The following is a 22,565-nucleotide window of genomic DNA, read 5'->3' on the forward strand; positions in this document are numbered from 1 at the left end:
TACATTAAAGTCTTTCACATGCACTACCATTTCTCCTTTTTTTTAAAAAAAAGGGTAAAAGAAAGCCAAAATATACATTAAGGCTCTTGTCCCAATGTTTTTCTCAGTTTGAAAAGTCCACTTGGGTCTAGCTGTTGGTAAAACAAAGCATCTTTTATTTGCCTGTTGATATAAAAGCATGGTTATTCTCTAACCTGCCACCTGGAAATTTCTGGCCTTTTCGATAGAGAGCAATTTTTTACCTGTACTTTGAACAGGGTTATTACCTTACAGAAAGAGGTATGATGTGTCTTTTGGCAGGGTAAATTATTTTTTCTTGTACCTTTTTTGCTTTTAAAAAATGAGTCAAGGTTTATTTTTAATCATGCTTTTATTACCTTTTTCCAAAAACAAGCAAAAAAAAACCCTCCAACAAATCACATCCTATACTGCTATATTCACACTGCAGACTTCTTAATCTCTTATGTAAATATACATTTTTCTTGAGTAGTTTTTCTTTAGAAAATAATGCTATTTTTAGCATTCTGCTTATTGATAAATCTTCATTATCAATGTAGTGTTCTAAGAGAAAAGAAAATCAATTTTCAGAGTTGGAAAATATCAGATAAGCACACGGATAAATTGTGTTCAAATTATTTGAAACAAAAAGAAACCTCAAATGTTACAATAACTTAAGATAGCATACTGTACCACACATATATTATAGCAAAAACTGATTATTTTTGATGGACATTAGTTATCACAACTGTTTTCCAAAGCAGGAATAATAATTTTTTAAAAAGTTTCAAACACAGCATTTGAAATATTCACTTCTTCTTAGCAGTTAGTTTGTCTTCATAGTTGTCTAGGATTATGCCACTGCATTCTTCTGTCTTTGATAGGGGTTGCTTTACAAAAGCACGTCTAATTACATCAATATCACGTCCTAAATGATCCATCATGGTCGCTACAATCGAAGGTGGGCCCTCTAAGTCTATCAAAAAATACCTGCAATGAGAAACATACACACAATGATAATAAAAAAAAACACCTGTACTGCAGCAACTTTAATACAAGCAGATGTTCTGTGGGATTTCTTAAATGAAACTTTCTTGGGTTTTCTTGCATTTAGGTACCAGGTTTGTTTTAAATAAAAGCACAGTATTGCCTTGATTTCAAAGAAGGAAAGTTCAACCGAAGCCTGAACTTTTCTTGGTTGTACTGCATTGCTTTCCCAAGGTGACTGAAGACAGATTACCCTTCCTTGTACCTGTTCCATTTATCTCCAAACCTTGATTTGAACAGTCTTAAAAAAAAGGTAAGGTGGCACATCCATTTCAGTTACAACATGCATGCTGCTACTTCAAATTCACAGAATTGTTTCTTTGGCAAACAGATGCCAGCATGACATCTCAGGCTTATATTCACACAGACACATTTCTTCCTTTAAAACAAAGACAAAACATCAAAAGAAACACAAGGAGATGGACTTATCCCAAACGAGGGCGGAAGCTGAACCCACACACAGGCAATGCCCCCTTGTGCAGCTGGAACATGATGACCACACTGTCGTGCTGACTTGGCAGGACTGAAAAGGTATTTCTTACCTCCAGTGCTCCAGGTCAGCACTTTGTGTCCACCACACAGCTATCTTTGATATCTATTAAGAAAAAGCCAACCGCCTACCTAGGGGAAGGAGAACGTTGCTCCCCATTAATATCTTAGGTCACCAAGGTCACTGCTGCAATAAACTCCTTTGCTGAAGAACTGAACCTTCTTTGTGAGCTCAACTATAATTTTGCAAGAAGCAAATGCACTGATGCAGAAAATGAGTGACTGGCCATCTCTCCTCCCTTGAAATAGGGAGTTCTCTACAGCCACCTGAAAGGAGGTTGTAGGGAGGTGGGTATTAGCCTCATTTCTGAAGGAGGATGATAGGACTAGAGGAAATGGTCCAAAGTTGCACCAGGGGAGGTTTAGTCTAGATTGGAAAAAATTTCTTTACTGACACAGTAGGTAGGTGCTCGAAAGGGCTGCCCAGGGAGGTGGTGGAGTATTTCTATGGTGGGGCATGGTGGAATATTCCAGTATCCCTGAAAGTATTTAAAAAACGTAGATGAGGTACTTCAGGACATGCTCTAGCGTGCATGGTGAGATAGATAAATATATCTTATTTTGCAGGGGGGTGAAAGGTTGATGGTTGGATGCGGTGATCTGAGAGGTCTTTTCCAACCATGACAATTCTGTGGTTCAGTGAAATGCTGGGAACGAACCAGCACTGTGAATGGAGCTTTTTTATTGCTTTGTCTGCATTTGGCACCACACTAACTATATAGTAAAAAGACACCATAACCGTCTCATAAATCCCACTGAAGGGAGTAAACCACTCACCTCATTTCCAAGACTAGCAGCAATTTATAGGTTGAAAATAAGCATAGAACTCCCCATCTAGCTATTTAATTTTAATCTTCACATGTTCTCTTAGCAAAGCTCCTCTGTCTTCCTAGTCCACTCAAACCCACCTCCTCATGAAGCATCAGTATAACCTGACAGTGATATCCCTAGAATGAAGTCATATTACTCAAACAGGATCAAGCATCCCAGTTTGATTTAAAAACTGTACTTAAGAGCAAGGAATTTGTTCTGCAAGAGGTGTGAACTAAGTCACCTATAGTATGAGCATCACACTTCACAGTCCACCTTCATAAAGGTTATCAAGACCAGAAGATTAACTCTGTGTCCAAACAGGAAATACAGGAGCATGGTGTCATGAGCAACACACACTCTCATCTTCTTCATGCTGCATGCAGTTCACTTTCATCCAACTAAATGCATTCATCAAAAATATTACACAGAGAGCAGACCCATCAGGCCAGAAATTACTCAAGTAGTGCTGCACAGGGGTGGAATCCAACCACAGAAAATACAGCAAAGAAACTTTTCCTTAGCCAGATATCTTAATCCTGAAGAACCTTAATAGCCACAATTCGGCTCTGAAGTATTTTTTAGAAAGACTAGAGCGAAACACTGAATTCTTGTATGTGAGGGGTTCAATAGAAAGATCTCCCTGCAGCCTGTACTGAAGCAATGAGTCCTCCAGAAGAGATGCCCAGCTGGCACAGGCTGTGGCCGAGCATCACTGAAGCCAAGGGACCAGTGCCAGGTCACGTCAGCGAAGGTGCTGCTCCTCTGACTGCAGCAGGGCTGCTGAGAGATACAGCAATAACATGCCTCAAGGATTTAGAGGAACTCTGGTGGGCTCAGAGCTCCTTACAAATCCTCACAGGCTTCCATGGGGAACAGGACTGAGCTTAAAATATTTGGAAAATTGACCCGCCTACTGTTTTCTGGTCCCTAGAATGAAGAGATGCTACCCAGTAAAAAGTGTAGGGAATTCAACAATTTTTAAGCTTGGACTTTTTTATAAATACTGCAAAGCAACACCTGAAGGATGCATAGCCCGTAGAACAGGCACATCCTGTTTTCTGTTAAAACCATTAAAAGCCACTGGTAAATTTAACAGATGACACTTAACTCTTCTCCTTGGGAAGAAGCCTTCCAAATCCTGTTACAATTGCAGCTAAAAGGAAGGAGGATGGAGGAAGAATTTCTTGCTGGAGATCCATGCCCCCTTCCCTTAGCAGGATTATTTGGTTGTATTCCAAGCGGTGCTCTCTGCAGCACTGTTTCAGTCCCACCATTTCTTGAGCATTTTATTTCATTTCTGCTTGCAAGTCGTATGCTGCTTTTCATTGTGTTCCTGAAACGGCAATAGCTTTTTTTTTTCTCTCTCTCTCTCTCTCTCTCTCTCTCTCCAAAGGCTGCGTTGCAACTTTGTGCTTTCTCTCACGTTAGCAAAGGGTGGAAATTTCCACTGACGCACTGTTGATAACTGAAGGAGAAGGGGGGGATGGGAGGATGAGCTGTTACAGCATATCTTTATGACTCCTCGCAGAATAGGTATTTTATCTGAGGATACCAAACGGCAGCGACTGGGGACAATGCGAATTTTTAAAAACAACCATCGCTCTTCAACGTTAACAGGCGATGACTGCCTTTCTGTGCCAAAAAAGAGAGAAAGAAGAGTGCTGGTGTACAAAAACATTACTTCATTAAAAAAGAAGAAACTAATGGCTACAAAAGCAATAGCCACCTAAAATTGATGATGCGACCCCTGAGGAAATCAGGAACCCCTTCCACCTCAAGTTGATTTAAATCTATTTTCACGAGACTGTGGGTTTTTTTAAACTCAACAAGGCACGCAGCACCCTTAATTTTAGGCAGTGATCTATGACCCAATACACAATGTTTTAGCTACTGTTTGTGTAGTAAACAAAACCAAATCCCAGTGAGGCTTAAAGATAAGGAAAAATACAGGAATGCAGGAGGGAAACCACCTCATTTTTGCAAGCAAAAATGCAAAAGGATTTGGGCTCTCTAGAAGTCAACCGAGTCATCAGGGGAGAAATGCAGGAAAATTCCACTGATTCACTATGAGACCACAGTTATTTTTGTCATCTTGCTCAACTGTAAATAGAAGGATGATTTAAATACAGGAGAGCAGACTGAAACATATTAATGCATTATCAGATTTTTTAAAAATCATGTGATCTCAAATAAAGAAGAACATGCCTTTGCATATGGGGGGGGGGGGGAAGGATCTTTTTTAACATACTCAAGCCATAAATTGTTTTAACCTTGAGTCCTAAGGATACTCAAATATTTTGCTTTCAAATGGACAGTCTCGGACTTCAAAGAACCCGGAAAAAAATCACGAGTCAAAACTCACTTTTAATTCCTCCTAGGATATTATTCTGTCCACCTGGGGAGCCAAGGGAAAAGCACAAGTACTGTGGACTTGGAACAGCCTGTCTCGGCCCTCAATTGTGCCTTAAGTGTCTGTGTGCTTAAATTCCTCCTTTACATAGTAGCCATCAGTCTGTATAAGATTTCCCAGTGGGGAGCTGGAAGATAGAAAGAAAATCACATGTTCTGAAAAACAGGTAGAGGTAAAGCATCAAACGGGGAAACAGGGAACCACCTGGAGTAAAGCAAGCTGCAGCATTCACATGGAAGCAGTTGCACATTTGTTCCCATTAAGATAATCCTATATAAATGAAACTATTTTGCTACCTGAGTGATGAGTTCATCTTTCAGACCACTGTGTTGCTCTGAACAGAGATAATTTACTGTTTTTCTGACTGTGGTGGTAGCTACCCTTCCTCAGCAGGACAGGCAGGCCAGTTCATACTCAGAAGGATTATCATTTTGTGTCACTTTTAGTTTTTAGAAAAACAGCATGGAACAGATGGACAGTCCTTGAAAAACTGCAAGGACAGCAACTGGGAAGTACCAGATCAAAACCAAAAGCTGGTACCTTAGAAACTAGCCTGTGCCACAGCAATTATGCAAATAATCTATAATGAGCAAGTACGCTGGGGAAAAATACATTTTACCATCTAAAGCCTCCAGAAATTTCATTTGTCAAATTCTGTATGTAGACACCTGTCATTAGGCTAATTAAATAATGAAAAGACATTTTGCAGCATTGCAGAAAGATAAGAAAAATACTGTTACACTGAAAAAGAAAAAACAAAAAAAACCCAACAGCCAACCAAACAACACAAGCCTGACATATTTGGAGTATGAAAAATCACACTTAGGGGGCATCATTTGAAAAGTTGGCAAAATTGTTATGAGCATGGCTGAAATTACAGAGCAAGCATTAATTCTGCCTCTGTTACTTCTCTGTGTTCTGTAAAATTCACAGCTTAAACCCCAGCAAAACAGTGACTGCCATCCCACCAAGCCCACTATTTAAGGGTGGCCACCACATTTAATTAATGTACTTGCATGAGGATGGAAGAGAATTCAGTGCATCAGTAAATTATACTGGCACTTCAATGTCCCCAACTATTGCATGGTTCCAATTCTTCTGAAAAGCACCAAAACTGCAAAATGCACCACTACAAATAAAGTGAGGGGGAAAAAAACATTTCAGGGCTCCAATACCGGAGGCACATGCACACTTACATGCATGTACATGTGGACAAAAGCATTTTAAAGAAAAGTAATGGTTCAACTCATCAATGAAGAAAGCCCCATCTAGTGGAAGAAGACAATCAATTTAGCAGAAAATACTACAAATGTGCATAATACTCAAATATTCAATTTTTTGTTTGTTTTGCCCTCTCATCCAAGGGCGTAACAGACGTAGAATTCCTGGTTTTGCTGAAAACAGATCAAAATGTTTTTAAATCTGAATAGAAAAAAACCAAACACGGGTTGTACATTAGCTATAAATTTACTTCGGTGGTTTTAAGAAGGGAAAGCTTGCCACATCTTTCATCTGTTTTTCTTTGCAACCTCTTTGGTTTTCAACAGCCATGAAGATCAACAACAGAGTTTACCTGAGTGAAGCCAAGCATGTTGGTACATTTATCTACAGGATTAAGTCCCTTAATTATGCAATAGCTTCTGTTTTACGTGGGGCTGGGAAGAAGAGAAATTAAAACTTGAAAATACTCCAGAGAAGAGCACTGCTGGGTAACTATTTTTTTATTCCTACAAATAAAGGTAATAAAATTGTATCCAGACAGAGTGGATTACTGGAAGACACTTCAGCATCTCTTGTCCACACAGAATACTATTCTGACACAAGCTGCTTGTTTAAAAGTAAGCACAGTTCCTAGGCTCAGATATTTTATAAAAAGAGGAAGAGTCTGAATGTGTGATACAATTTACATAGATATGTTTTCAAAATATTCAAATGTCCTAGACTATATGCTTGATTACTGAAATACTCTTAATAACTATTTATTTCTTGTGCAGTGGGCCACTGAGTCACCAAGAAACAGGAGTCAAGCCCCTGCTCCCGAGCACGTGCTTTGGCAAAGTTACATCATGCGCCACATAATGAAGACAAAACACAAGGTGCTCAGACCCTAGAGCACCCGGAGGAGGTAGGAGTGATTTGTGGGAAGGCCAGGACAGCCTCCAAGCCTTTCCCACCATAGCAGAGGGGAAGCTGGTACCAAAGCTTGATGCTCCCAGCTCCTGGGGAGTGACTGCAGCACTGCAGGGCCTGGCAGCCAAGTTGAGCTCATTGTGTTGTTCCCTTGGGAAAGGACCTTCTTGCCTTAGCATTTTCCCCCATCGCACAGACAAGCCCCCAGCACAACTAACACTGGATTTCCTGACTCCTGATCCCATTAGATGCTCTCAGTATGTACCCTGTGCTCCTCAGCGGACCCTGGCGATCACCACGGTCCCTGCGCACCTCCTACAGAAAATTCCCCATGCACGTGTTAAGCTCCCAAAATACAACTCAACGAGAACAAAAGTAAGACCTGAGGAGTCTGCTATTTCAGAGAGCAAGTGGGCTGATGAGATAACTGTGAGAGAACAGCAAAACAAAAAGATTAAGAGACAAGCAAACAAATAACAAAAGAAAACTGCCATCTTTTCCAAATCAAATTTGAAAGGGAAAAAAAAAACCAAGGCAATGAAAAACTGTTAAGCAGAAGATGGGACTTGTTATGAATAATCAGAATTACACACAGTTTAGCTGGTGAACACACAAATAAAGTAAATGAAATAATAACAGTGTGGGGAGAAATGTCAAATGCTTTACTGTATTACAGGTGGATTTAATAGAGGAAAGTATATACATACACAAAGTAGAAGGGTAAGGCCACAGTGCTCTATAAATTCACAAAACTGCACTAAATCAAAGCACTGACCAGGCTCATGTATATCATCTTTTCTACAACAGAGATAACAACAAAAAAAATGGAAGTAACAGTGTGTGTGTGTTGGGGGGGGAGTTATGTGTGGGGGCTGTGGGAATAAAAACACTAACAACAAATTTCTCAGGGCTAGCAAGATACCCAGTATTCAACTTGGAAAGCAGCCTACACTTGGCTGCTTTCTTCTCCCCAAAGCCCCTGGCCATAGCTCCTTTCAGTTTAATAGACTCCTAGTCTTCAAAAAGTTTGAGCTATTACCTTCCCAAACAAGTGTCTGAATCTTACTTTTTTGAGAGATCGGTTTTGCAGCCACCCTTGTACCACCTCCCCTAAAGTAAAAATACCCTGCATACCAAACACGTCCCCCAATGCCCTTCCTTTATCTGATGCCCTGAAGCATGAAGTGTCACAAGCATATGATTAAGGCATAGCCTGGCATGGCCAAAGAAAACAGGTACACCACAAAGTGCAAACCCACAGACTGTGCTACTGAGATCTATCATTTTACAAGCAGTTGCAATATTCTCCAGTTTAACACTGACCAAATATGCAGCAATGGCTCTGCAATGTCATCACCCAACCCCAGTCTGTACCCTTTATTTAAAAGCTGCTTTGAGAGATTCCAATGTTTCTGTATCATCTTAAAGAGTCAACAAGTTCAGAATTTAACATTCCTTGAATTCAAATGCTAGTACACACCTTATTTAAATCAGTTCACTTTTGTTTGTTCCAGAAATAAGCACCTCCTGACACATGTAATGGAGTCTTTTTTAAAAAATGCACCATGATAAAAACAATTTAAATACAACTCATTAGACATCATAAACAAGCAGTGGCTAGTAGAATGAATATTTGGCATAAATCTATGACCCATTAGGAGATAATGCTGGGAATCATTTACATTCTTTCACTGTTTTTTCATAGGCACGGTGGCCATGGGCAAGTCACGCAGGCTTAATGCCTCAACTAAATTTCCATACCTAACCCATACTGGCATAAACATGCCCTTGTTACATTTTATTAATCTAATGTTCTACTGTGGCAACTAATAGTGCAACAGTGAATTAGTAGCTAATTCAACTCCAGTTTAAAATACAAGTAAACAAGTGATTTAGAAGTTTGATTCCTCAGACATATCCACACAGTTCCTGAAACATACTATTTTCATAATTACTTACATGCAAAAGCTGTCAATATAAGGTCTCTAAAAAAAGGAGTGTTTTCTGTCAAGAGATGCATTTAAGAGAAAGACCTAAATTTATTTTAATATACCCTCAATGCACAATCACAACCTGCTCAGTGCATATAATTTCCTGAGAAGATGTAAGTCAATTGTATGTATGTATGTATGACCTGAGGTCTTCAAAGCTCCTTGATAGAGTAAAACTGCCCCTTCCAGCAACAGCTGTGGGCTACAATCCTGTGTGGCAGGTTTTGAAAGAAATCTCAACTTTACAGATAAATTGGTAGTAAAATTCTCATTCTCTGTAAAGTCTCCTGGATATTCTTAAATTTGTAACATGCCTGTATTGCACATCCAAGACAGCAGTAGATTTGACTCAGATGATGACAAAGCCCTACAGAACTTGGAGGGAGAAAAGCAACTTTATGAAGGAGACAACTATCCTTCCTACTGACCCATAAACATAAATTTTCTAGTGTAATTCCATAATGTTCAGTAAAGGTACTACCACAACCTGGTTAAGCCCAGCAGTAGCTTTGCCAGGCACATCACACTTGTGTGTCTTTTCACTGTCAATCACTCAGCTTCACGATTTGCTGTATATAAAGACCCGAACTGCAGTTTAAGATGGAGTTAACTCAATAAAGACAACATACAGCAAAAGCCTGTGAGATGGATGACTACCAGGCATGCCACAGAGCACATCTCAGCTGACCTGTGAGTATCTGGTGCTGCCCAGCTGACAGCCCTTGATTTGAGGTTAAGAGCCACAGCCTGGATAGCACTGGGAGTTTTGTAAGGGAGCAAAGCTATGCTCAGTACACTGGTGAGGGAGATTGCTTTGCTCTGGTTTGGGTTGGTCTTCAGGCAAACACCCCACACAGGCTGGGGAATTCCATACCATGCTGAGTGGTTGGTTCAGTAACTAGGACAAGAGCTGTCTCCAAGAGACACTGTTGTGACCTGTGACTCCCTGCTACTATATTGCTCTAATTTTCCTAAGATTTGTTGCTATGAGTATTGTGTTCCACTAATTTTCTATAATTCACCAGCCAGGACATCAAAGAAGCAACAGATTCAGCATACATCCGGAGTCTCCAACTATTTACATACTATTGGAAATTAAATTAGCTGAAGCTCTGCTAAGAATCACAGAACAATAAAATGTAATATTTCAAAAGCAAACAACAACAAAACAAACAAAACCAAACACAAAACCCCAAACTAAAAGCTTTGAAAGATTCAACGCTCTCTGCCCCAGACCCCATCCCAACACACAGTATCATTTGCACTCTCACAGAAGCCCTTTCAGTTACTTAGAAGAAAGCAACAACTAAAGAAAAGGTGACACATTCTGTACCATTCAAGAGACCACCCTACACCACCTTTCTAAGAAAGGGAACACAGAACTAGAAACTGGCTGTGAAGGAGAAAAGACTTTAGGATTTCCTAGTAAGTACAAGTGTGTGCTCAGTTTAGTGAGGTATCTTGAGAAGCTTTTTTTTTTTTTTTTTTTTTAACTTTGTCCTGTTAAAAAAAAAATGATTGCTTTTTACAGATGCTGTAAAGTAGAGCTTACTGAATTTATAAGGTTGATCAAATACTGACTTTTCACTTGGTATTCCTAGATCATGTTTAATATCTTGAGTAACTTATACTCCAGACTATATAAAATATTGAATGGTCTACCAGGAATCTTCCATAACCACACACTGAACTGTAATCTTCCCAGAAAAATCTACAGAAGCACAATTTTTTCATATAACTTCTCCTTGTAATATCTTGTGTATTCTGAATTTGAGTTCTCAATTTAGAAGCACGCAAACAACTATTTCCTGTAATACCTTCTTTCAGTCACTTCTTTTCAAGAAGCTGAGCAATTTAGGGGAGAGAACTGTGATACTCAAATACAGATGATCCCAATCCAGGGCGAGCAGGACAACTGCTACATATTTAGAGAGACTTGAACTGGGAGATGGGCTGGGAAGAAACAGTGATGGTGACATGAATCTTATGGTGGCTTCTTGCCCATATTTCAAGACACAAACACAATTATTTTCAACTAAAAACTTGCCTCATTCAAGACAGAAAATAAGCTTGCTTTGAGAACTCTTCTTTGCAGAGGGCTACAGACTACAGATGCCCTCATTCTGCTATTAGGTATCCACTCTACTCATTGCTACAGCAAACGAATTAAGCTAGTCTGAAAGATCCCCTGGAGAAATGGCTTCTGTTCCTCTCTGCAACATAGCTCTTGTGATGCTTGCTACTGTCTTCTCCTGCCCTGGTTTCCCTGATGAAGAACCCCAGACCAGATGTGCAGAAGTACTGCCACCCAAGCCAAGTGAAAATTGACATCAGAAGTGGTGAAATAGAGTGCTAAGTGCTCTAGAAAAAGAAATACCTAGAATCTAAAAGCCTCAGCTTCAGCATCCAAGATTAGTGGATCTTAGTTCCCCTGCCTCAGCTTTCCACCTGTTCAAGAAGAGTAACATTTGCTCCTCCTTCTGCTGAAGCCATCCAAAAAGATTTCAATGTCTCTAAAATGCTTCTGTTCCAACAGAAGAAGGAGGTAATTAGTAATTCTGTCTTGAGACAAAGCTTTGATTAGCTCCCATGTGTCGGCAACAATAACAGTCCTAAAACACAAAACTGACAGGACCAAGCCATGTTCTGAAGGACGCCATGGAGGCAAGAGTGAAAGACAAGAGATGGCCACACCACCATTGCTTTCAGTTAAGTTACAGGCACATGGTGGAGAATTCCTCCCCTATCTTTTCTGCCAGTCTGCTTTAGCTGGCACCTGCCACCACTCCCACTCTGCAGGAGAATGAAGAGGTCCTCGGAAGGGGGAGTGAAACCCTGAGTCACTCCAGCAGAGAAGATCCAAGAAGGGCTTCATGAAAGGTGCATCTCTGGGGCCACCTCACCTTCCTTCATGCCAAACACCCCTTGAGGAAGGCAGTGGGTAGGCAGGTTGGGCCCCTGTCCCACCACAGCCCGGTTGCCTTGGGAGGGAGCAGGAGGAGCTGTTGTTAATTGTTATTTGGATGAGGGCCGGCAGCCCCAGTGCAGTGCGGCGTTGCCTAGCAACATTCCTCAGTCCCTGCATGGAGAGCCAGCATCCATTTGGGAAGTAGCCTCCAAGAGCAACAGCAACACCAGAGTGAGCGAGCAGGGGCTGCCACCTACAGCACCTTCCCCCAGCACTGTGGGGGAAGCCCCACATCTGAGATGCCGACTCATGGCCTCGTTTACATTCGTCATCCTTCCCGTAAAGCCATCTTTAACGCCCTTAACAAAAACTGGATCAGAAACACAAGGCAGTCTTTACAGTGTACACATGGTAGTTAACGTTTAGCTCAGACGCATCGGAGAAAAAGAATCAGTCCTGCCAACTGGCAGCCGGGGGATTAAGTATGACTTTTATCAGTAAACAGCCTGACTGGCTTGGAAAACAGTTACGTAAAAATGACATCATAAAATCACATTGTGTGTGTTGGAAAAATAGTTCTGCAGGTCTGGACTCTGGCTACTTGTATCAGGATGACTAAATGCTAAGGAAAAGCCCACACCACGGAATACAAAGGACACAAAACACTTGGAAGCTGAATACAGGCATGCACAGCCAGCCATACAACACATTACTGAGATCACTGACATTACAAAAAGCACGGGGAAGACCAAACAACGAGTTACTTATGTACATTTTAAAGGAGCATTTAAAGGACTTTAAGGAAAAACACATTAGGCGTACCCTCCTCGTCTGTGGCGCTCGTTGTGCTTGGAGATTTTGTAAGGCAGAGCCCTTTCTCCCAGGTTTTCTAGGTTCCTCACAACAGCTCCTCTCTCCATAAGAGCCTCAACCGTGCGCTTCAGCACAGCCGCAGTCTCAGGCTTTAAAAGAAAAAGGAAAAAAATGAACGTGGGGAATGTACACAAATCTGGTTATTCTTATTATGTTATTAGGAGATACACCTGAACTCGCACAGCCCAGCACTGGCAGAGATCAATCTATAACCTGAGAGGGCAAAGTGGAAGCAGGAACAGACATCCTCCTAAGGAAAAAAAATTCTGAGAACAGCCAGTTTCTCTGTGAATCACAGCAACAGCAAAGTTTCCACCAATTCTGGAAGTCAGGCCCAAACAACAACAGGAAAAAGGAAACAGGTTATGGATTTAACTCACCTGGTGTCACTTTGGCTGACCCTTGCACAGGTGTAAGTAAATATATGTGGCAAAGAGCCATTATGAATTTGTCTGCAACAGTTTTCAGGTCCCTGGACCATCAATGCTCATTAATATTGTTCACCACAACATTTAGGGGCAACAGGGTGGGGATACCATTAATCCATGGCTTGCTGCAGAGACAACCAGCACCACATTCATCTTACATTGTCATTTCAACTGCACGTGCCTAATAGATATTTGGGCCCTTGGCTAAATCACCACACATCTCATTACTTTTGCATAGCCCACATCCAAGCCTTTTTAAGACTTAAGGAACTGTCGTGCAGTAATTAGAATAACACGCAGAGATTACACTCCTCAGAAAAACAAGTTTGAAGGACAGGCAGCCAAAAAACAGTAGGTAAAACAGATGCAACGTTTTCTTGCTCACTGCGTATCTGGGCTCTTTAGAGTGCTGAATCACTTCAGTAATGACACTCGACAATATCTATGAAAATGTTAATAAAGTACAAATTAAAAGGTATTGAAAAACAGCTGCAAACTTATACACTCTCAGCAACAAGAAGTATTTTAAGAAAAAAGATCTACAAAGAAGGAAAACTAAACTGATGTCAAACTGAACACAAACTAAAACGCATAGATTTCTTCTGCCTTCCTTGCAACATTTTACATAAGATATATTCCCAAGTCTATTTATCCAGTAAGATGGCAGCAGCCAGAAGTGGAAAAGTAATGAAAGACATGATTTTCAAGCTTATTCAGATTTTACTTTGTTAAATCAGACCACCATAATAATGTCACCGGTCCTTCTCAGCCAGAAAAAAAAAAACCCTTGCGTAAGCCTTCAACCACCTCTAAGGAGACAGAGATGTACAACCTGAAGAAAAAGGATTGACTAATGTCCAGATTCCTTAATGGAAACTAGTTGGAAAAAGGTGGCACCAGAATCTCAGAGCATGTAGTGCATGTTCTGGCATGTGAAATTCCTTTGGCTTTCCTGAGGACACAAGGTGATATGAAAGAGCCTCCAATGCAGAACAGGGATGTTCAACAAATGGCATTTTGCATCGACTGCTCTTTGAAAGACCTGAAGTAGAGAAGGCCTGAAACATTTTGAAGTAGCCCTTGCTTCCATGGGCAAACTGCCCGGGGGCAGTCAAGAAGCAATCATGGGATCACACCTACTGCTCCTCACTATCAGGCAGAAATTTGTCCCCCACTCTCCAGCTGCACAAACTGTTTGGGAAATTTATTCTCAACACAAAGAGTTTAAACAGTCACAAGGTCAGCAAAAATACCTGGACTTTTTTCCACCGTATGTTTAGATCGTGTTGTAAAACAATTATGGGGATCAGACAACAATGTTCGTAAGTGCCAAAATTCTTCAATGCATTAAAACTATTGTTTCTCACAAGAGACAAATACTAAAGGTATCTCGTCACAGTGTGAGAAGTTAGGATGAGGGGATTAAGAGATGTATTATACTTTGTGAATTTAAATAATATTTTACCTCAAAATGAGGAACATCACTATTTTACAGTTGACTTAAGATAGCTACCTCCATTACCACTCACTAGATTTTCTAATAAGCAAAGCTCCTTCCCCAAACATTTGCAGAACTAATCACATCTCCTTACAACTCCCTTTGGCTGCTTGCAACAAAGCAAGCCATTCCCCCAAATGTTACAGGAGACTGGATTTCTGAGATTTCCAAAACTTTTTTGAGCTTACCTGTAACAAAACTAGTGTGTTTAAAAGTTACAAGGGAGAGGCTGGCAGAGGGACAAGGAAAGAGTATACAGCTCTTTGCTTGAAGAATAGCATAAAACCAATTCTGTAAAATCATGTAGGCACTCACATGTGGATGCTACAGATTATAATGCTGACCAGCTGCTGATGCTGACTTGTTAATTCTTCTATTCCCCCTTTTAAATCTAAAGTACACTTCTGCATATTAGATTTAAATACCAAGGAGTATCACATCAACAAAAGGATTTTCTTCCAAGACTGGATTATTAAGTCTGCTCTATATGCTCATATATTGCATCATTTTCATCCTCTAGTATGTCTGACAACTATCTCCAAGCAGTCAGATGCAGTCTTTTCTCTCTTCACAAACCTAAGGAGGACAAGTAAATACTATCAGAGAAGAACCAGGAAGCAGCAGCTACGGCATGATTCTCCCTCAGTACATTAAGCAGTACTCAAGGAGTGGGAAGGGTGACTGTGAAAATCTGTTGGCTGAGCTGAAAGGACTGGAGGGTGAGGAATCAAGAAAAGCCAACTAAAAAGAGATCGAGCAGTGTCTTTACAGTTATGCCAGCAACTAGGAGGGAGCATAATCTCTTAGTCTGCATCACACCCATGTGTTTTTCTGCCATAGTGAGAAGTGTTAATTCAAACTTCTGCTATTGGAGAAACAATAACAGCCAGAGAAAGCTAGCAGCTCTGCTTTATTTGACCCTGTCTCTCACAGCCCACAAATGCCAAACCAGAAGGGTAGAGAGGGTAGCAGAAGCTCTTAAGACTTTCCCCCTGAAGATTTTCTACCCAAGCTTCTTACGGGTGTTTTAGACTCACATGGCACAAAGGTGAGACAAGCTGGCCCACACTCTAGAGGGGTTTCATGATGCTTCCATCAGCACAGGATCTCAGTACCCAAACCCACCTAATTCGAGAGCTATTGGGAGACACTCTCATTTGTCATGAAGCAACACCTCCACGCAGACAAGCCAAAAACTAGGGCAGCAAAACTGCTAGTGATATCCACAGTTTAATGACATAAGAACCATACCAGAAATTCAGCTTTGAGAAAAGAGAAAGACAAAAACAACTGAGTTTGTGAAGCAGACACCAGGGTATGCATTACTATCTAGAAGGTTTTGCCTTTTAAACAAAAATCCGACACCAACCATTAGGATTTCACTTACCCCCATTAGTGAGGAAAATGAGCAGTTTTAGGAGAGAAAGAACAGCTAACCTAACAGCTTTAATATTTTGCATACTGCAGTGCCCCTGTAGTGCTTCCAACCCTAGGCTTGAAAATACCCTCTTGGAAAGCAATAGGATCTGCTTTTCAAGTCTTCTCCCACTGTGCCTGCTGTGTGCAGTTCAGCTGCAGAATCCGCTATGGTGCTGAGTTATCACAGGAGAAATCTGTCGGGTCAAAGAGTAAAAATACTGCTAAACTCACTGTTGCTACTTGTCTCCCACGTGCATAAAAAATGCTGTTCCGTATGCTGAGCTTTGCTCAAAAGAGGTCATAATTGCTGAAGACCTTTAGACAAACAGCTGTATGTCTAGCAGTGGAGTTGTCTGATACATCCTTCTTAACAGGCATGGGGATTTAAGTTAAATGTTGCTGGGTAACCTTACTCCTCTACATCCATCATACCCTCAAATGACACATAAACTTTTTGTCTCTCATACACACCAACAGATCAGCACATTCCCCAAGTGGCTACATGTCCAACATGATGGGCAGTTTCTAAACACAATGAAGCCTAAGATCAAGTCCCATGTATTTAGAAACAAAACAAAACAAAAAGAACAAGAAAAGAAAGCCACAGATTTCTACATTAAGGATTGTAAAGTATTATGCGTTTTTGCAACCTCTCCACTTGTGGCCGTGCTTTGAAAACATAAACTAATTGTTGGTTTTGAAAGCTTGTCACTGTAATCCTTCTCATTCTTCCTCTCCAAAAAAGATCATGGTTTATCATAGCTTGCCTAAAGCCATCAACCAAACTATATATAGGCTAGTCTTTGCTAACCATAATATCCACAGACACAGGTTCCTTGGTCTGCCTCAGAGCCAGACCAGCTGAGGACATAGGAAATGGTATTGCCTGGCTCCCAGTGCAGGAGCCACAACATTTTTTCCTGAACAGCCAGCACTAATTCCAGTACCACAGATGTGGGGAAGCAAAGATAGGGGAGAGGAAAGGAGAAAATGGAAGCTGGTGCCAGACTATCCATGGAGAGCAGGAAGTGCTAACGAGACTGTGTAAGCTCTGGTATGCAATTCTAGCTCTGGTTCCCCCTCCTCTGTGCATGGCAAAGCCAGAACCCTTTCAGCTGGCTTCACCCTTAGTGAACTTGGTGAACTTTGTTAGTGAACTTGATTCACTATCATTCAGTCACCAGTAGTTACCTTGTTCTAAGAAAGATACAGCCCTATGGACCCAACTAAGTAGTGGAAGGAAGAGAAGGGATGTCTGCAGACTGTCCAAAGGTCTTTCCTTGGAAAAAGCAACTGAAGAACTGTTACCTACAGATCAAAATTTCCCACTCCTCTACCTCAACATTCTTTAAACTTATAGCTGCCCAGAAGAAACATGTTAGCTAGCATGTTGTGCTAGTCTTGGCTGGGGAGGAGTTAATTTTCTTCACAGTGGCTAGTATGGGTCTATGGGATTTTTGCTGAGAAGTATAAATAAAGAGATGTTTTAGTTACTGCTGACCAGTGCCTACACAGTCATGGCCTCTTCTGCCTCTCACACTGACATACCAGCAAGTGCACAAGTGCACAAGAGGTTGTGAGGGGACACAGATGGGACAGCTTACCCCAAATGACCAGTGTTGGGAGTTGGCTAGGAGACATTCACAGTTACAGCATTTTGTCTTTCCAAAAAACCATTGGGTGTGATGGAGTCCAACTGTCCAGTATATGGCTGATCACCTGCCTGCTGATAGGAAGTGGTGAATAATTCATTGTTTTGCTTTGCTTGCATGTGTGGCTTTTGCTTTATCTATTAAACTGTCTTTATCTCAACCCATGAGTTTTCTCACTTTTACTCTTCCAAGTCTCTCCCCCATCCCACCAGGAGGGAGTGACTGCTGGCTGGGGTTAAACCATGGCACATGTTAACACTGCATCTGCTGGGCAAAAACAGTCCCAACAGAGGTACATTAGAAAAAATACTTCTTGTGTCACAGAATCATAGAACAGGTTTTTGTAAGAAAGGGCCTTTAAGATCATCAAGTCCAACAGTTAATGTAGCACTTCCAAGCCCACTGTGAGACCATGTCCCTAAGCACCACACCTACACAGCTTTTAAACACCTCCAGGAATGGTGACTAAGCCACTTCCCTAAGCAGTCTGTTCCAGTGCCTGACAACCCTTTTGCTCAAGGAATTTTCCCTAATATCCAGTCTAAAACTCCCATGACACAACTTGAGGCCATTCCTCTGGTTCTATTACTTGGGAGAAGAGACAAAAAAGCCACCTCATTATCACCTCCTTTCAGGTAGCTGTAGAGAGCAACAAGGTCTCAGGCTCCATTTCTGCAGATTAAACAACCCGAGTTTCCTCAACTGCTCCTTGTAAGACTTGAGCTCCAACTGCTCCTTCACCAGCTTTGTTGTCCATCTCTGGATAAGCTCCAGCACCTCAATGTGAAGTGTGGCCTCACTAGTGACAGGTACAAGGGGACAATCGCTGCCCTAATCCTGCAGCCGCATTATTCCTGATGCAAGCCAGGATGCTGTTGGCCTTCTTGGCCATCTGGGCACATTGCTAGCTTATATTTAGCCAGCTATTGACCAATACTCCTTTTCCTCTGGGCAGCTTTCCAGCCACTCTTCCCCAGGCCTGTTGTGGGGAAGTTGTGACCCAGGTGCAAGACCCAGCATTTGGCTTTGTGGAACCTCATGAAATTGGCCTTTACCTATTGATCCAGCCTGTTCAGGTTCCTCTGTTCAGCCTTCCTACCCTCAAGCAGATCAACTCCCCCACCCAATTTGGTATAACCTGCAAACTTACAGAGGATGCACTTGATTCCCCATGATCACTGATAAAGATATTGAACAGACCTGGTCCCAGAACTGAGCCCTGAGAGCTCTACTTGTGACCAGCTGCCTATTAGGACTTTCACTCCATTCACCATAGTGCTTTGGCCCCAGCCATCTAGACAGTTTTTTGTGCAGCAAGCATACAGCAGGTCCAATCCATGAGAAGCCTGAGTTTCTGCAGAATATTGTGGGAAACAAGTGTCAAAGGTTTTACTGAACTCAAAGTTAACAATGTCTGCAGCCTCTTCTTCCTCCACTAAGTGGGCTACCTGGTCATAGAAGGAGATCAGGTTAGTCAAGCAGGCCCTGTCTTTTTCTTAAGCCCATGCTGATTGGGTCTGGTCACCCAGCTGTCCTGCATGTTCCATGTGATAGCATTCTAGATGATCTGCTCCATAAACTTCCCTGGCCTGAGGTCAGGCTAACTGGCCTATGGTTTCCCAGATCTTCCTTCTAGTCCTCTTGTAGATAGGCATCACATTTGCTAACTTCCTATCACCTGGGACCTTCCCAGTTAGTCAAGACTGCTGCTAGATGATGGAAAATGACTGGGTGAACATTTCCAGCACCTCCCTCCATACCTCTGGATGGATCCCATCTGGCCCCATAGACTTGTGTATGTATAATTGGTGCAGCAGGTCACTAACCATTTCTCCTTGGATTATGGAGGCTTCGTTCTGCCTCCCATGCCTGTCTTCCAGCTCAGAGGGCTGGGTACCCAGAGAACAACTGGTCTTACTACTAAAGATCTGAGGTGTGCATTAGCTTTCTCCACAGATGAGGATCACTGCAGCCATGTTTACCAGGCAGGTGGACCACCAGGGAGAAGTTGCACAGCTGCTGTTGATGCTGCAGGAGCTACCTGCATTGAGATCACTAGGCACCTTTACACAGACTCTGGTTCAGTTTATTTAGAACTAATCTATTCCAGGTTTCACACAAACCACAGCTGAGAACCAAGCCCTAAGCACTTCCTCCATACCTTTGGCTTCTCCTTCTCCCTGCCAGTTTTTCAGCTGAGGGTAATCATCAGCCAAGTGAGCAGAAAGCTCTTTAATGCGCAGCCTTTTTCAGCATCTCACCAGACCACACAAATAGAAATGGAAGGGGATGCACCAATTACCACCCAGGAGAAAAGCCACAAAGATATGGTAATAACCAGCAAGTACTGCAGTTTCAATGATTTCTTTTTGAGAAGTTATATACCACTAGCATGAGTAAAAACTATACCATGTTTTTTATCAGGCACACAGAACTCAAATGGCAACAGGCAAGTGTATTAAAAATGGGTGAAAGGAAAAAAAATGGGGAATACTCTGATCTGATGGCACAGGATCATCTGTTCTACCAGAGGCCAAACAGTCATGAGCTTATCAGCCACAAAGTTGCAAAGAATAGCTTAGAGTAATCAAAAATGTGGCTAAAGCTTGAAATAAAGTTTTTGTAATGCTAATGTCTCCCAAAAAACAGAGACACCCATCCAGACCTAAAGGATAGGAAAATGCTGTGGCTGGAACAAGAGCCATGTGAAAGGACTCGGGGCCAATGCCCAATATTCCAAGCTGCCCAGAGGGAACTCAAGAGAGGTAAGACAGTCAAAGGCACAGGAAAACCAGAGCTGGCTAAACAAGAAGCCTTCTCAAGCCACCAAAGCTCCTCCAAAAAGAGTCTTGAGAGAGAGAAAAGGAAGCAGACCCCAAATTCTTCATTTTAGGGCTGTACTCAGGTTCTTCTGGCCACTTACTCAGTGCAACAGGAATCATTTAAAGTCAGTGGGCACAGCTCCTTGAATTATGAAAAGACAAAGTCATCATAATTATTTTGAATATCTCTTCATCCCTTCAGTGTAGTAATAGTAGGATAGAAGTCCTTTTTTTTTTTTTTTTTTTGGTTGTTAAACAGCTACAAAAGGTCGTTCTGAGATTACTTACTGATGTGGAAATGCAAAATCTACGTTTAAAAGAAAGCTGCAATTCAAAAGAAGGCAAAAAAACCAGGGCAAAAAACCTTACTCTTCACTGTCATTTACTACATAATAAAACACTAGAAACTTATTAATGAAAATGGTAATAAAACCCACACATATATTTGTTAACTAGCCAAGATCAACACTGGTGTAAGGAAGAGGAGCAGCTTTGAAATGAGAAAACAAGGGGAAGCTGGATAGAGTCACTTAATTGTCACACCCTGTTTTAGTACACAAGATAACACACCAAACATAAAAAATAATCACTAGATGAAGAATGGACAGCAAAGAAAAACAGTAGACATGACCAGGGCTCATAACTCATAACTTAATATTAGTAAACCCCAGTAAACTAGCCAGGCAATACAACACAGCTACTGATGTGTTTGTTCTTTATCTGCCTAGGAAGCAAACTTGAACTCATGGTGCAAGATGCAAAACTGCAATTACTATAAAAGTATACACAACACAGAGCAGCAGTCCTAAGCAGGGTATGGCCGTATGTACTATTCAGAAAAAGAAAAAAATCACAATAACAATAAAACTGGCAGATCAAACAAACAGATGATGTCTGCACCCCTGCTAGAAACAGCCTGCATGTGACCAGATGTCCAGAAACTGAGCAACAAAAACGTGAGGACTCTGGACACCTGCCTGGAAGTTCAGATCTGGGTAGAGATTGGGAGGGATTGGTGTAGGGAAAGCTGGACATAGGGCACCACTAGGCAGGGACAGAGGTTTCTGAAGCTACAATTTCCCCAGTATAGAATAAGAAACAAATGGGAGAAACCTAGGTGTTCCTGAACAAGATAACCAGTTTGTACTATATAGACTGAATGAACAAAATGAGTGATTCTATTATAGAAATAGATTTGGCAAATAGCAAGAAAGTTATAGAAGGCAAGTCATCAAAAATAAGTTTGGGGAGTGATCAAAATTGACTCAGTCTGAGTTAAAAATAACACTCCACCCTCAAAACAGAACTTTAATTAGCATTTTAACATAAGCCAAAGAATAGCAGCTTCACCTGATACAAGTATAAAGCCCAAGCAACTATTAAAGTAAAAATTATACTAGTATTGCCTCTGTTCCAAAATCTACCTTTCTTCTTCAAGGTATCTAGATTCTTTAATACATCTTCTTTTTAATAACATTTAAGATCAAAGGAAATTATTAAAGAAACTGAGCCAAAACCAAAGCAATATAAAAATACCAAGCCACAGGAAATCAACACATCAGTCTCAACACTGAGCTGAGTTGAATGTAATTCATTTTAAGAGAGTTGATACTCTTGGTAATTTTTAAAAAGAACTCTAAAAGGTTTCTTCTAAGTCTGAAGTAAACAGCAATCAAATCCTCCATGATTCATGGCCATTTAAAGAGTTTAGTAGTAGAAACAGTTAATGTTACAGCTGGCCACAACTTCAGAATTAAACACCTTCCTTAACGCTCACTTAAAAAATACTCTCTTCTTCTCAACCACAGGTAAATTATACTATGGATTTCTATGTAGCATTCCTGGTCAGCTGGAGTCTACTTATCAGACACTTGCTAAGACCAAGGTAACCAGAAACTAAAAATAAGTTTTTCTCCTCTCATGACTTTTAGATGTGAATACATTTCACCAAATTCACTCAGTTACTGTGTGCTTCCCTGGATGCTTCAGAGGCAAAGTCAGTGGTATTATCAAGGAGAAGGCTTTGGT

General features: G+C 41.2%; 1 protein-coding gene across 1 annotated transcript in view; it reads right to left on the bottom strand.

The window, feature by feature from the left end:
- Positions 1 to 351: 351 nt before the first annotated feature.
- MRPS6 (mitochondrial ribosomal protein S6) overlaps positions 352 to 22,565 on the bottom strand; it is a 46,847-nt gene continuing 24,633 nt past the window's right edge. The window contains exons 2-3 of the mRNA XM_071753786.1: positions 12,668 to 12,807; positions 352 to 987 (exon numbers count right to left, since the gene is read on the bottom strand). Of these exons, the coding sequence (XP_071609887.1) occupies positions 807 to 987; positions 12,668 to 12,807 (321 nt within the window). The 3' untranslated portion in view covers positions 352 to 806. The remainder of the gene's footprint in view (positions 988 to 12,667; positions 12,808 to 22,565) is intronic.

The sequence above is a fragment of the Heliangelus exortis genome, chromosome 1 (genome assembly GCF_036169615.1).
Source record: "Heliangelus exortis chromosome 1, bHelExo1.hap1, whole genome shotgun sequence".
NCBI lineage: Eukaryota > Metazoa > Chordata > Aves > Apodiformes > Trochilidae > Heliangelus > Heliangelus exortis.